Here is a 13,244-nt window from a genome sequence, read left to right on the forward strand (position 1 = left end):
ATGGACATTTGGATTTTATTCTTATGAGTTCTTGGTCGTTTCCAGCCGCCTTCCAGCTGAGAATAATGAAGGATGCAGGATTTACTGGACATCTTGGATCTTTCCTCCATGTCCAGATGAATATTAAAGTTTTATAGGTCTTATTTAGCACCTAGGGAAAAGGCAAAGAGCATTTGAAGGCAAAGGAATTAGAAGTTATCACTGATGGCTTTGCATGCGATAACCTTGCTTGACGCAAAAGGGCAGGAAGAGAAAATACTGAGCCTTACACCTGAAAGGGAGTCCAGTATTCTTCCTTACTTTTATTCAGAGCCTCCGTAACATGTAGACCCTTGTGGGCATCTTAAAATGACCCTTGTTGAGTCTGGCATCTCTGTAGGTAATTCAGAATCAGGCCATCTGGGAATTTAAAGAAGTCTTACAATGTCATCAATCCCAACCCCTACCCACTATCGGAAGCTTGTATTCCCTGCTATAGCATCACCCAAAGTGATCAGTGAGCTAAAATTAGAATACCTCCAAGAACGAAGAATTCACACTTTCCAACCCACCACCCCATTCCACCTTCCACCAGAGATGTTAGAATGTTCGTTCTTTCTTTGAATTAAAAACATGCCTCCCTGTAACATCCTCCTTTGGTTCCAGTTCTTCGCCCTAACAGGTTGTCTTCCTTGGGATATGTACAGTTTATGCAATTTTCTCAACATCTAGGCTGTCCATATGACTTCCTGTCTAAGCCATGGCTTTTGGGAGTGTTAGGAGATGGTAAGTGGGTACATGGCTGGGACACTGGGCATGCACTCGGACAATCTGGGCAGACCAGAATGTGTAGCCTCTCCATTCGAAAATCTGGCAGCTCTTGGCTCAGTGTCAGGGTGAGTGAAGCCTTTGACCCCGGCTCACCTCTGCTGACCTGAGGGTGCATCACAGCCCCTGCGAGAATCAGAGGTGGATGGTGGGGCTTGGCAGGCATGGGTCCCTATTAAAGGGGGTCTCGTCTCTTTTCCCAGGGACTTTGTGAAGGCTTTTATCCAGTTTAAGAAGCCCATCGTGGTGGCCATCAATGGGCCGGCCCTGGGCCTGGGCGCCTCCATCCTGCCCCTCTGTGACATCGTGTGGGCCAGTGAGAAGGCCTGGTTCCAGACACCGTATGCCACCATCCGCCTCACACCTGCTGGCTGCTCCTCCTACACCTTCCCTCAGATCCTGGGCGTTGCACTGGTAAGTCTCCTGCTTCTCAGGCGGCTTCCCTGTGTGATGCATGGGTTTGAGTCCTGGCAAGGCCCCTCCCCTTCATGGGGGTCTGTCTCAGCTTCCTCAGCCTCCCTGGAGGCCATGCTGGCTGTCACATCCGAAGGGAGTAACTGAGTCTAAGAAGATGAAGATGGTCTGTATTTATTGAACACATAGTGTGTGCCTGACGCTTAACTCCAAGCACTCTGTATAATGTCTCATTTATTCCTCACAACAGCCCATTAAGGGCATGTATTAGGGGTATGTTGTGCAGTGTCACAGACATTCTTCCACAGTCCATTGTAGGTTTAGGGGCTGCCCACGCTGACTAGGGACCCTGGTGTCCCCATCTAATAGAGTTGCCTTCACATCCAGCCAGTGGGTGAGACAAGGGAGCCTAGAGGGCCACCCAGAGGTCTCTGTAGGCCGGGCCTGCCGGGGCCATCTTCACTCCACTTACCCCCAGGCCAAGGGCGGTAACATTGGCTTGATTTTTTGTTGCTGAAATCTTGACTTTCCTGCCTGTGAACCTGCCTCTCACACGTGCTGACTGTCACTGATTCTGTCTTCTTATCTCAAGTTCCTTTCTGAAATCTTTGTTCGTTATCTTCAAGGTTTTCCTGCCCCAGGACTCACAATAGGGGTTGTTATTTGTTTGAGCAAAACTTGCAACTCCCTTGTAACAGCTTGTCCCCAGGAGAAGGGGAGTGAGCAGACCTGGTACCTTCCACTCCTCTAAACCAGAGACTCTGGGGCTCTGAAGTCCTAACTCCCACATAAATGGTCCCATCTGTTAAGAAAGGAAAAAACTGCCTTCATTCTGTTGCAGGGAATACCTGTAACTTCCTATTAACCCCAGAGGGCCTATGGTTGACCCCCATGTTGTCATCTTGCCCTTCCAGGACAGAGGTTGCTGCAAACTCTTTCCTTGACCCTCTCGCCCCTACACATCTCTAGCACCACACAGGTGGGGTCTCCTTGATCCTCCAATAGTTAATCTCTGTTAGTCTCCCACGAAGCCTTTAGGTGGGGCTTCTAAACCGAGTTGAGCTCCTTAGCATGGCTCAGTGTCCCTTTGTGGTCTGGCCTGTCTTATCCATCCAGGCTGCTGTAACAAAACCCCTTAAACTGGCTAACTTATAAACAGTAGAAATGTCCTGCTCACATTTCTGGAGGCTGAGAAGCGTGAGATCAAGGTACAGGCCTTGTCTGGTGAGGGCTTCAAAGGAGGTGCCTTCTCTCTGTAGCCTCTCCCAGGAGAACAGGGTGGATGGGGCCAGCGAGCTCCCTCAGCCTCTTTTATAAGGACATGACCTCCCCCCCTTCATGAGGATTCCACCCTCGTGACCTAATCACTTCCGAAAGGCCTGGCCCTTAATATGCTTGTGGGGGAAGGATTCAGTGTATGGACTTGGGGGTTCAGACATTTAGGCCTCTCCGTGGCCCTTCTTGCTACTTTTCCTGCTTGGTCTTTTACCTCAAGGTGAAGGTAAAGGTGAAGATTTTTCACCTTCATCATAGCCACTCCAGAGTGTCTGTGGTTCTCTGGACCCACTGTGCTTGTCTTTGCCTCTGAACCTTCTTCAGTTCTGTCCTCCAGGCCTGGCTGCCATCTTCTCTACCCTGGACCCCCTTTGCCAGGTAGCTCCAAGGCCTTATGAGCTCAGCTCAGGCACCACCTGCTTTCCTGACCCCAGTGGACTGAGCAGCCATTGTTCCCTAGATTCCTGGGGTTGTCTCCCTCGCCCAAGACTGAGGCTTTTGGGGTGGATCCCTTTGGATTTGGGGTTTACCTGGGACTTAGTGGGCTCCCACTGATACTGAGATTTGGCTCAGGGATGACTGCCTTCTTGATGCTTCCTGTTGTGTCTTTAACACTCTCCATTCTGAAGTACATCCTCTGTGTTGGGTTACACACCATGGCCTCATGCACACTCTGATATGGAGGGCGGCTCAGCTTGTCCTACCTGTGCCAGAGGACAAGGCACCTTCACACACAATGATCTCTTTCACCCTCTCAGCATCCTCAGAGCCACATCATACCCATTTTACAGATGAAGAAACTGAGGCCAGGGTGGGGTTCCTTCTTTCGGATGACAGGCTTCTTTGCACCCTCAGCATGTACAGGGCATCATCTTACCTGCTTGAATGCAAAGATGAGTAACATGCAGCCTTCACCCCCAGCAATCCTGTCTCTGAGCACATTACAGTTTGTGGCTGGCCTGGTGTTTGCGCCTCACTTTTGTTTCTTGTTGAGTCTTCAGAGTTGTCTAGGGGTGATCATTGGCACCCACTTTACAGAAGAATAAAGTACGTCTTGAGAGGTGAAGAGATTTGCTCAGGATCACAGGGCAAAGTAAACAGCAGAGGACAGTGTCTGATCTTAGAGGCAGGGCTTTCCCTACAGTGCTCCTGCAAAGACTTGCCTTCCCACCTGGGAGGTAGAGAGCTGCAGAAGTGCCTCCCTGATGTTGTTTTTGATGTGGTTCTGAGGGCCGAATAGATCTGGAGGGTGGCAGGGGAAAGGGCACCAAAGAGCAGCACCCAGTCCTGGGTATGGTGGGGGCGGGTTCAGTAAGGCTCCAAAGGGGGCACTCCCTGGTGGGTCTAGAAGGATGGGGGCCCCCTGTATCCCTCCTGTGTGGAGCTCATTGTTCTTTGATGGTTGTATGAAATAGGAGGAGCAAGAAGATTGCCACAGAGGCCACTGTCAGCCCCAAACCCGCTGGCATCACCTCTGTTCAGCAGGTGGGACAGACAAGGCTGTGTGGACACCCAGGGCTGCCCTGCCCACCAGTGGCAGGAAAACCAGGCAGGCAGGAGCTCAGCCCAGGAAGTAGGCACTTTCAGTCTGTACCATTGTGTCTGCCCAGACCCCTTCCAGTCCACTCCAGTTCCTCCCCATCTCTGTGGTCACCAAAAATGTTAAAATTATACAGTCTTCTGTCTTCTCTCTTGTTTTAATCATTTCTGAAACCCCCCAGAATGCTGCCGATGGAGACATGTCCGTGCTGATGGAGTCCCGCCTGGCTCCTTCCACCGGGCTGGTTCATTCCCCTAATGTTTCCCGAGACAGAGGTGTTTCTCGATAAGTGACATCCCTGTAACTACGAGCGTGCTGTGGACTCATCACTGACCTAATACTCTGGCAGGAAAGATTGTCCTCTGGGCTCCAGAGGTGGGGGGACATAGATCTGGGGGCCTTGAGGGTACTTGGCATTTCAAGACTGTCCCAAGAGAAGGCAGCACACAGGCAGGGAGGAGAAGGGGCAGGTGGAAGGCAGGCAGGGACATGCTGGCTGCCGTGTGGGGGATTCATCCTGGAGCAGGGTAAGGACCCCACCTTATGGATGTGACTGTTACACCCTAACTATCAGTTAGAGAAGGTCACCTCTCTAAGTTGTAGCTGCTCTGTCTATGCCTAGGACCTTACCTGTGCAGCTCCTCCCAGACCACACAGGACAGCTGCACATTTCAAAGGGAAATTCTTGGGGGAGTGGGTTGCCAGAAAATTCAGGTCATAAGAGCCCAAAGAAAGCAGCTTTCTGTCCTTCCCGACTGTGCACTCCTGTGCCTCGCCCTGAGCCATGGGGAGAGATGCCCCTCGCTGCTCTGAGGTTGTGATATTATTCAGGACCTGCAGTTGCCAGTGAAATAATTGAACTGGTTTAATGTTTGTTTTTTCTTAAATTTTTTTAAATAAGAACTTAATGGTCCCCTCAAATGGAAAGTCTAGAAGTAGAATTTCTCTTGGAGAGATGAAGCCCAGGTGTTCAAGCACCCTCACTTCTCTCTCTCTTTCCCTTGTGGACCCACCTTTTTGCAGAGTAGGGACACAGCTACCCATGTGGCCCCTGGGCTCCACTCACATTAACCTGCAAGCAGAGAGACAGATTCCTTCCCATGCATGCAGCTGAAAACCCGACAGAAGAGCTTTATTATTTAGGGTAGAGCATCTCGTCATCCACAGGCCTTTTGGTGTGGCTGGGTCACCAACACAAAAATATGCCCAGGCCAGGATGCTTGCCCACCGCATAGAAATGACACCACAAGTGGGGAGGAGTGTTGGGCAGACAAGAGCTGCAGTAAATACGTGGCTCCTTTGGAGAATTTGATGAAAGCTGTGGACCCCCCTGCTCAGCAGAATGCACAGAGAACCAGTGTTTTCACCCTGTTCCCGGAGCTTCTTCACCCGGGCTGAGTAAGAACCCTCTCTTCCTGAGCAGGTGCAGTGGCATGTGCCATGCCCAGGACAGGCCAACAGACACGGGCAGAGCTCTGCACCCTCAGCCCTCCCCTCCCTTTGCTTTTTCAGGCCAATGAGATGCTGTTCTGCGGGCGGAAGCTCACTGCCCAGGAGGCCTGCAGCAGGGGGCTGGTGTCCCAGGTCTTCTGGCCTACCACGTTCAGCCAGGAGGTCATGCTGCGGGTCAAGGAGATGGCATCCTGCAGTGCTGTGGTGAGTTCCAGCGCCTCCCCTGCTGCTGGCTTATCCTTATCCCAGGCCCATTTTATGGATGGGAATGGCAGGGCTCAGCGGGACTAATTGACCTGTCCGAGGTCACGCAGGGAACAGGCAAAGGCCCTCTGCACTTTAGCACACACCTCTTCTGTGTATAGACAGCTTAAGTCACAGGGAGGCGGGGATCCCCACTGGTGGCGCATTCTCCATCCTGCCCAGGTGGAGGAACCTCATAGGAGAGGTTGGTACCTTGGGGCAGAATCACTGCTTTTGAAGTAAGTTTCCTAAATGCATGCAGAAAGAAGCACAAATCATCTCTAGTGCTCCGAGAGAGGACGGAAGGGTTGACCCGGCCCAGGGACGATGGGAGGAAGCAAGCATGCCGGCCCTGCCCATCATTTCTCCTCCCCATCAAGTTTTGGCACCTGTAAACATTAGCGTGTGGCTCTTTAGACACACTGAAAATAGATAAATAAGTAACACCTCCACGGAGGCACTGGGTTTTAATTAGGGTTGATTTTATCTCCTAATGGTGGCCCTAAGCACAACAGGGAAATACCCTGTGGACAGGCAGGGAGACGGCCATTTGCTGCTGGAGCCACAGAGCCAGTCCCAGGGCTCTGAGAGGTGCTTTGGGAGAAGGCCTCGCATGTGCTGTGTGTTCAAGAAACAGGAGCAGTGGCCAGATCCTCGGCTGGCTCTCCCCTCTTAACCTTCCCTCTGCCAGGCCCAGCCAGCCCTCGTGATACTCCCATGTGGGCCCTCAACTTCTTAGGGGCTCTGGCTGCTCCCCAGAAGCAGGGCAGTGAGGGTCCTGCCTTGTCAAAGAGCAGGCACGGGCTTTGCTCCTCTCATGCTTTTTGATCTTCCTAATGTCTGGGAGGACCAATTTGTCTCCCTTTAGCTGGGACTGTCCTGGTTTTAGTGCTGAGAACCTGTACCCCAGGAAGCCCCACAGTTCTGGGCAAATGGGCCAGCTGCATGGAGAGGCAGGTAGAAATTCTAAGCAGAGCAAACAGCAAGAGTAAGTGCAGAAGCCAGAAGGTACAGGGAGCATCAGCCACACCAGGGGATGCCAGGGGTGGTGTGGCTGAGAAGAAAGCTGCCTGCCTGCTTAGGTGGGAGTCTGTGGCCTCAAGGCCACATGAGGCCCTCCAGATCCCCTGGCCACCCCACAACTCAACCTAAACTCCATGGAACAAATCCCTTTATTACAAGGATTTGTTCTGTAAAAACTGGATTCAGTCAAAAGGATGCACTCAAGGATCCAGAAGGCCATATGTGGCCCCAAGGCCGCATGTTCCCTACCCCTATATGGCACATGAAACCTAAGGGGAGCAGGCTCTTAAGACAAGAAGTACTCCAAGGAGGGCTGTACTGTCCACAGTTAGCAATTCAGTTTGGGGGTTGGGGGGGTTCCTAAGAAAAGAATCTACCCAGCAGAGAGACACCCATGACATCTGGAGCCACTGCTCTAAGGAGACATTCCCAGGGACAGTGTGGCAGTCGCCTGGTCCTGGCAGCCCACTCCCACCACTCTGTACCCCAGCCCACGTGGGAGGTTAGCTGCCACCCATGCCAGGCTGCTGGAGCCAGGGAGCTGTCATGTTCTCTCTCTCTCTGAGAGCATTTTGGGAGAGGCTGGTGGAGGCCAGCAAAGGAGGCTCGAAGGCCTCAATTCTGGCAGAACCTCTGCCAGGGAGAATCAGCCAGACCTAGGTTTCCCTGCTACACCACCAGGTAGTCCGGCAGCCCTGGGCCTCGTATGTCACTGAGCTCCGGGTTCTCCATGTGCAATGCGGGGATGAAAACATTACCTACTGGCAGAGGTGCCATGGGCAGGAAAGGAAAGAATTCACAGATTGCCATGGAACCTGCTGGTTAATGGTGATTGTAGCAGAATTATTATTATTACTTCAGTTACTATTACTATGATCACAATTAACTGTTATTACTATAACTGTCGCTCATCACTGATTATTACTGTGAGTATTGCTCATTACTACAGTTATTATTCCTCATTGCTGTGATTATTACTATTATTACTATGAGTACGACTCATGTTTCTTATTTCTCATTACTGTGATGATATTATTACTATTATTACTACGAGTATTGCTCATTACTATGGTTATTATTCCTCACTACTGTGATTATTACTGTTATTACTATGAGTATGGCTCATTCATGTTTCTTATTTCTCATTACTATGATGATATTATTACTCCTATGAGTGTTGCTTATTACTATGGTTATTCACATGATTACTACGATTATTGCTCATTGCTATGATAATTATTACTACGATTGCTGTGACTGTTAGTCACCACTGTGATTACTGTGCCTGGATTGCTGTGGTTACTACTGTAATTCTTGTTAGTGTGATCACAGCAGCCATTCCTCGTAACTACCATGATTGCTGCCAGTACGGGCTGACAAGGAGCGTCGCTGTTGGGCTACGTCCCGTGGGGTCTTTGACAGCCGTTAGTTCTCTTTGTCATCTCATTCTGTGTCCCCAGCGATCCTTGACAGATAATGGAAATGAGGTACAAAGAAGTTAAAGCTGTGTTTCCCAATTTTTTTGATGGCATCTACAGATAAGGGACACTGCGTGTATGTCACCCTTGGGTGAGAGACAAGGCTGTGTTCTGGGGTAACATGGGCCACACCCAGCTCTCCCAGGGACCACGGGCTCAACGTGCCGACATAGCCAGAGTGCTGCATGACTGTGCTAGAAGCATGGCACTAGGAAGGCCCAGGCTAAGGAGGTAGCCTTGTGTGGCTGTGCACATCGGAAGAATGGCCGGTGCCTCGTAGCTCTGGAGACAAGTCACTGTGCCCCACTGACCCGGCTTGTCATTTCCCTCAGGTGTTGGAAGAATCCAAATGCCTGGTTCGGAGCTTCTTGAAGTCGGTGCTTGAGGATGTGAACGAGAAGGAATGCCTCATGCTCAAGCAGCTCTGGAGCTCCTCCAAGGGCCTGGATTCCCTGTTCAGCTACCTGCAGGACAAAATTTACGAAGTCTGAAGGGCCTTGGCTCCTCCGCCCCAGTGCCCACGAGCACCTGACTTCCAGCTCTGCCCTGTGTTTTGGAAATCGGAGCATGTGTCTGCCCCGGCCAAGGAGTTTGTCAAGGTGTCTTTATGCCTAGGGTTGTGTCCATTTTCTCGTTCCTTTGGTTCCTTCTCATCGGTTTGATTTTCTGTGTAACAGATGGGAAACGCAGCAGACTTGGCCTCCCCCGTCCCTGCCCCACCTGGCCAGAGAGCTCACGAGGGCTGTATCTTCCCAGGGCTCTGCCGGGCACCGCTGTCCTTGCCCCACTTGCTGAAATACACCGTCATGGTCCAGGGAGGGGAAGGCCACTTCCCCCCTCCTCCTGGCTCAGGCTGTGTCTACACAGTGCCTCTGATTCGGAGACGTGGCTGTCATGGCTTTTTCTGGTGACGTTTAGATCAGGTGTCAGGGGACGGTCAGTCTTAGGGAATTTCCAGGCCAATGAACAAAACGGTGGTGTCCGCCCAGCTTCAGTCTCCTCTCTGATGCAAACCTGCGTGACCCTTAGGGCTTGGTCTTAAAAACCCAATTCGAGTGATTTACAAACCCAGATATTGTACATTTAGAAATGTTTTGTTAAATATATATTTTTAAAACAATGTAAGTGGAAATTCTGATAATTTATGTGTACTATATGTAAAGCTAGTTTTGCAAAAAAATAGTGAACTACTAGGAAATGTGTCTTTTCTTTAATCAGATTTATTTTATTTATTTATTTTTGTTTATATATTGTGATATCTGTTGTTTGCACAGATTAACTATTTTCATACTGCCCTGGACCAAATCCCGTACAAGGTTCACGTTGCCTGGTGCATCCTGGCAGTGAACCACCTAGAAGTCAAATTCAGGGAGATGAGACGGATGGATTTCTGTGGATGAAAGGAATAGCTCTCCACCAAATCCTCTGTGTGTAGAATGGTTCTCAGCTGTAATGATACAAGTTCTTTAGGCTTTATCCTTAGGGGACATCACCAGAGAGTTTTCTCTTCACTCTTGTCGTCTTGAAGGCGATAAAAGCCTTCTCAGCCTGAATGGTCCTGAAACAGACCCTGTCCCTAATTATGGGACCGTCAGGAATGGATGGGGCGTAGGCCCTACCTGGGGATAGTATACTGTCTAGAGGAAGGCTTTCCTTTGAGACAAATGACAGCACTCAGATTTAAGGGTTCATTTCTTCCACGTGGTTGGCAGTTTCTGGTTTTGGCCTTCCATCGGGGTGAGCAGACTCTGCTCTGCTGAGCTGTCTGCAGAGGGTCTGGAAGCCTGAATGACCCATATATTTTCTAGTTGTTTACCCACAGGAAGGAGCAGTGACCAGAGGGGACATTTCCTTCCCCTGGTGCCTCTGGGCTGCAGCTCTTTAGACGGTCAGTCTCAAGTCCTCGGATCAGCTTCAGACAGCCAAGGGGTTTGGCTGTGGTTTTGGTTTGAGGAGAAAAGGAGACGTGTCAAGGCTAGAACAGAAATGGAAGGGGCATGTCCCGTTTGAGGCTCAAGCCCGTTGCGGGTCCAGCACCCGGAGATTCCTGCAACAGTGGACTTATCCACTTCTAGCACAACCTCCGAGTATTCCCAGAAACTCCTTGCTCTCCTGGTCTTCTCGTTTCCTGTTAGGTGTCAGCCTCCCTTGGCCCTTCCTCAGAGAGAGAGTGGAGTGAGGCAGCAAGGGATGGGCACCGCTGGAGACAGGGTGGGCTGGGAGGAGGGCCCATCATAGTTACAGCTCTCTCTCTCTCTCTCTGGTCTTTTATCTTCTTCTGCAGGTGGCCAGGTGCACCAGGCGCAGGGCAGGTGGAGAGAATTCCTAGCCCTGAGCTTTGAGTTTGAAAGAATGGGTTGAATATTGACACTGGAGCTCCTTTTGCCCAAAATGCTTAGACAAACTTTGGTCCTGTGTGTGGCAGATACTCTGCTGTTAAATCCTCCATAGAAAGAGCCCCTTTTTCTCTTGAGCCTCTGGTTGGGGACAGTTCTGTTCGACATCTGCAGCAGTGGGGTCAGGATTCTAGCTGGAGAGGGAAGGGGATGTTTAGGAACTCCTTTTGATCGGTGTTCACCTTTGCTCCTGGCCAAAAGAACCAGAAATATTTTAGCTTTGGACGCATCATCAAATGTAAACCTCTGACCATTTCAAAGATATCTGATGTTTAAGTTAGGAATGTGAAGCCATTTCTGAGGCGGGATTCATGCCATTAATGTGTAAGTTCTGGGCATAACGGGGGGCATTTTAAAAGATAGTCTGTGTTTTGATTATGTGCATAAAGTCAGTTCAATAAGGGCATCCCACCACTTGGGGAAAAGCAAGTGAAATCTCTTTGCTACAGGGTAGACTGAACCACCTAATTTTCCACTTTCTGGGTAGTTGTTCTGACGATGTATAGATGAAGTCCAGCTAACTCACAGCACACCCACATGGGATGGAAAAAAACCAAACGGCCGTGGTCGTATCAAGGTTGATCCCATAGCTTCTCGAGGATAAGGCTGAGACTTTCCCTTCGGTACACTCTTCTCTACCCTGATTTATTCCCACCCTGTATATCACTCTCAGAGCCTGGGAAGGTCTTTGAGGAATTGTGGCTGGTCTTGGCAACCCCAATCCCAGAATTACCTCTGGGTTCAGACAGTTCCGGGTGGGAAATCGAGGGCACCTCTTTAATCAGGACCCTGCTGGCAGTCTCCTCCCATCCTCTTAGCCATGCATGAGAACTCTCTTTCCCTTTCTGCCTCAACTCCTAAGGATGCTTCACTGCCAGTATCTTTACTGAAACTGTCAGAGCTAACAGCTCTGCTCTGAGAGAACTTTTTGCAGAACTTCTGTTAAGGTGGTCAGGCCTCCTGGCCATTTGGAAACCACAGCCTAATTAATAATACACTCAACATGTCCCTCTCAGCATAGAAATAATGTCTGAGGGTAAAAACTGTTCAAATGACTCGCTCAGAATGAAACCGGATAACTATGAGACAGTAGTTGAAAATCGCTTTACAATGTTACTCTTGTTTGGATATAGATGAAACTAGGAACTGTTCTCTCTGAAGCATGAAACTCTGTTCTTCCCCTAGGAAGTTTAGTCCGAGAATGGGGGATTAATAATCACAATAGACTTTGAACAATGCAACTGTACTTCTGAATATCCACATTTAAAAATAGCCTCGACTGAATGCTGAATTGCATTTCCCATTATTAATTGTCGATTTAAAAAATTTTGTAGACTTTTTTTTTTATTTGGAATTCAGTCACATCCATGAAATTTTCCAATCTCATTTCGGTGGGGAATTTTTTAACAAACAAGAAACAAAACAGAAATGTCTTCAAATCTTCCTAAGTGAGTATTTAAAATGCAGAATTGCTTCTCTTTTGTGCTTTCTGTATTCTGATACTTAGATCCGTTGTATATATTCATCTAGACACACTTACTAATATACACAGTATTTAAGACTCTAAATGAGATTTCTTAAGTATTTTGTTTTATTCTCTGTAAATGGTTTTGTATAATCTTTAAGAATCTATACTTTGCCTTTGTAGATATTTAAGGGAAACTATTTGGGGATGTCTTGCATGTATATTTTTGTTGTAGATAAGTGTTGCTTAGTTATTTCTTCAGATTTCGGTTGAAATGCTTACAGACTTTAATACAGTATATATTTTCAGAATATAAACTTTTATATTTCTGTGATAAGTTAGGATACGCGTTTTAGGCAATCTTTTCCATTCACATCACTTGTTGTTTCCAAAAATAGCATACTAGTTTGGTGCCAATTTTTTTTTTCTTCATTAGAATCTAATGCTCTTATCTTGTTAGAGAGCAGGTCGATTTTCTTTTTCTTGAAGTCACTGAGTTTGAAGTATAATTTGAAAATGTACTGAGTTTGTGAATAAGCCTTACCATTAGAATCAGTAAATTGTCCAAACTTGGCAACTACACAACTACCTGTGTAGTTTAAGATCTACCCATAAATTCTCACTGTGTGGCAGTTGGTGGAGTTTGTGAACAGAGCCTTAAGCTTGTTGCAAAAAAAAAAAAAGGGTAATACGGGTTGTTTCCTCGGTGCAGTGTAAGCCATGTTGACGGACGCAATGCAGTCTGTAATTCATGGCTAACCTGAAGAGGTCGGTTGGGTTGATGGTGGCAGGGACCAGATACACATCTTGGTGATTGTCTTTGGCCCTAGGAATGGACCAAGGACAGGTTTTCTGGAGCCACCTTCATACTCGTCACATGGTTTAGACAGTCATAGGGAAGGCTGCTGGTCCATCATTTGTTTTGAACAGATGGCATTTCCCGCTCCTGCCCCTGGGCAGCTGGCCCCAGGTTCCTTGTTGACTTGGAAATTTCCAGTCTGGCTGGGGTCAGCGCTCCTTGAGAGATGCTAACAAAGTTTACAGACACGTCTTACAGTGTAGACAATCTGAAGTCGATTTTAGTTACACCATCGGCATTCCCATGTGTCCCCAGGGTCTCAACACTGAGCCATACTGAACTGGAGTTTAGT

At 48.7% G+C, this 13,244-nt stretch overlaps 1 protein-coding gene across 1 annotated transcript in view; it reads left to right on the forward strand.

The window, feature by feature from the left end:
* Positions 1-9,350, forward strand: part of CDYL2 (chromodomain Y like 2) — a gene marked incomplete at its 5' end in the record, with an annotated part of 69,119 nt that extends 59,769 nt beyond the window's left edge. Inside the window, 3 exons of the mRNA XM_023514091.1 lie at positions 1,011-1,221; positions 5,549-5,692; positions 8,565-9,350. Coding sequence (XP_023369859.1) covers positions 1,011-1,221; positions 5,549-5,692; positions 8,565-8,723 — 514 coding nt within the window. The remainder of the gene's footprint in view (positions 1-1,010; positions 1,222-5,548; positions 5,693-8,564) is intronic.
* Between the last annotated feature and the right edge of the window lie 3,894 nt (positions 9,351-13,244).

The sequence above is a fragment of the Otolemur garnettii genome, unplaced genomic scaffold (assembly GCF_000181295.1).
Source record: "Otolemur garnettii isolate 467f Iridium unplaced genomic scaffold, OtoGar3 scaffold00047, whole genome shotgun sequence".
In the NCBI taxonomy this organism is placed as follows: Eukaryota; Metazoa; Chordata; class Mammalia; order Primates; family Galagidae; genus Otolemur; species Otolemur garnettii.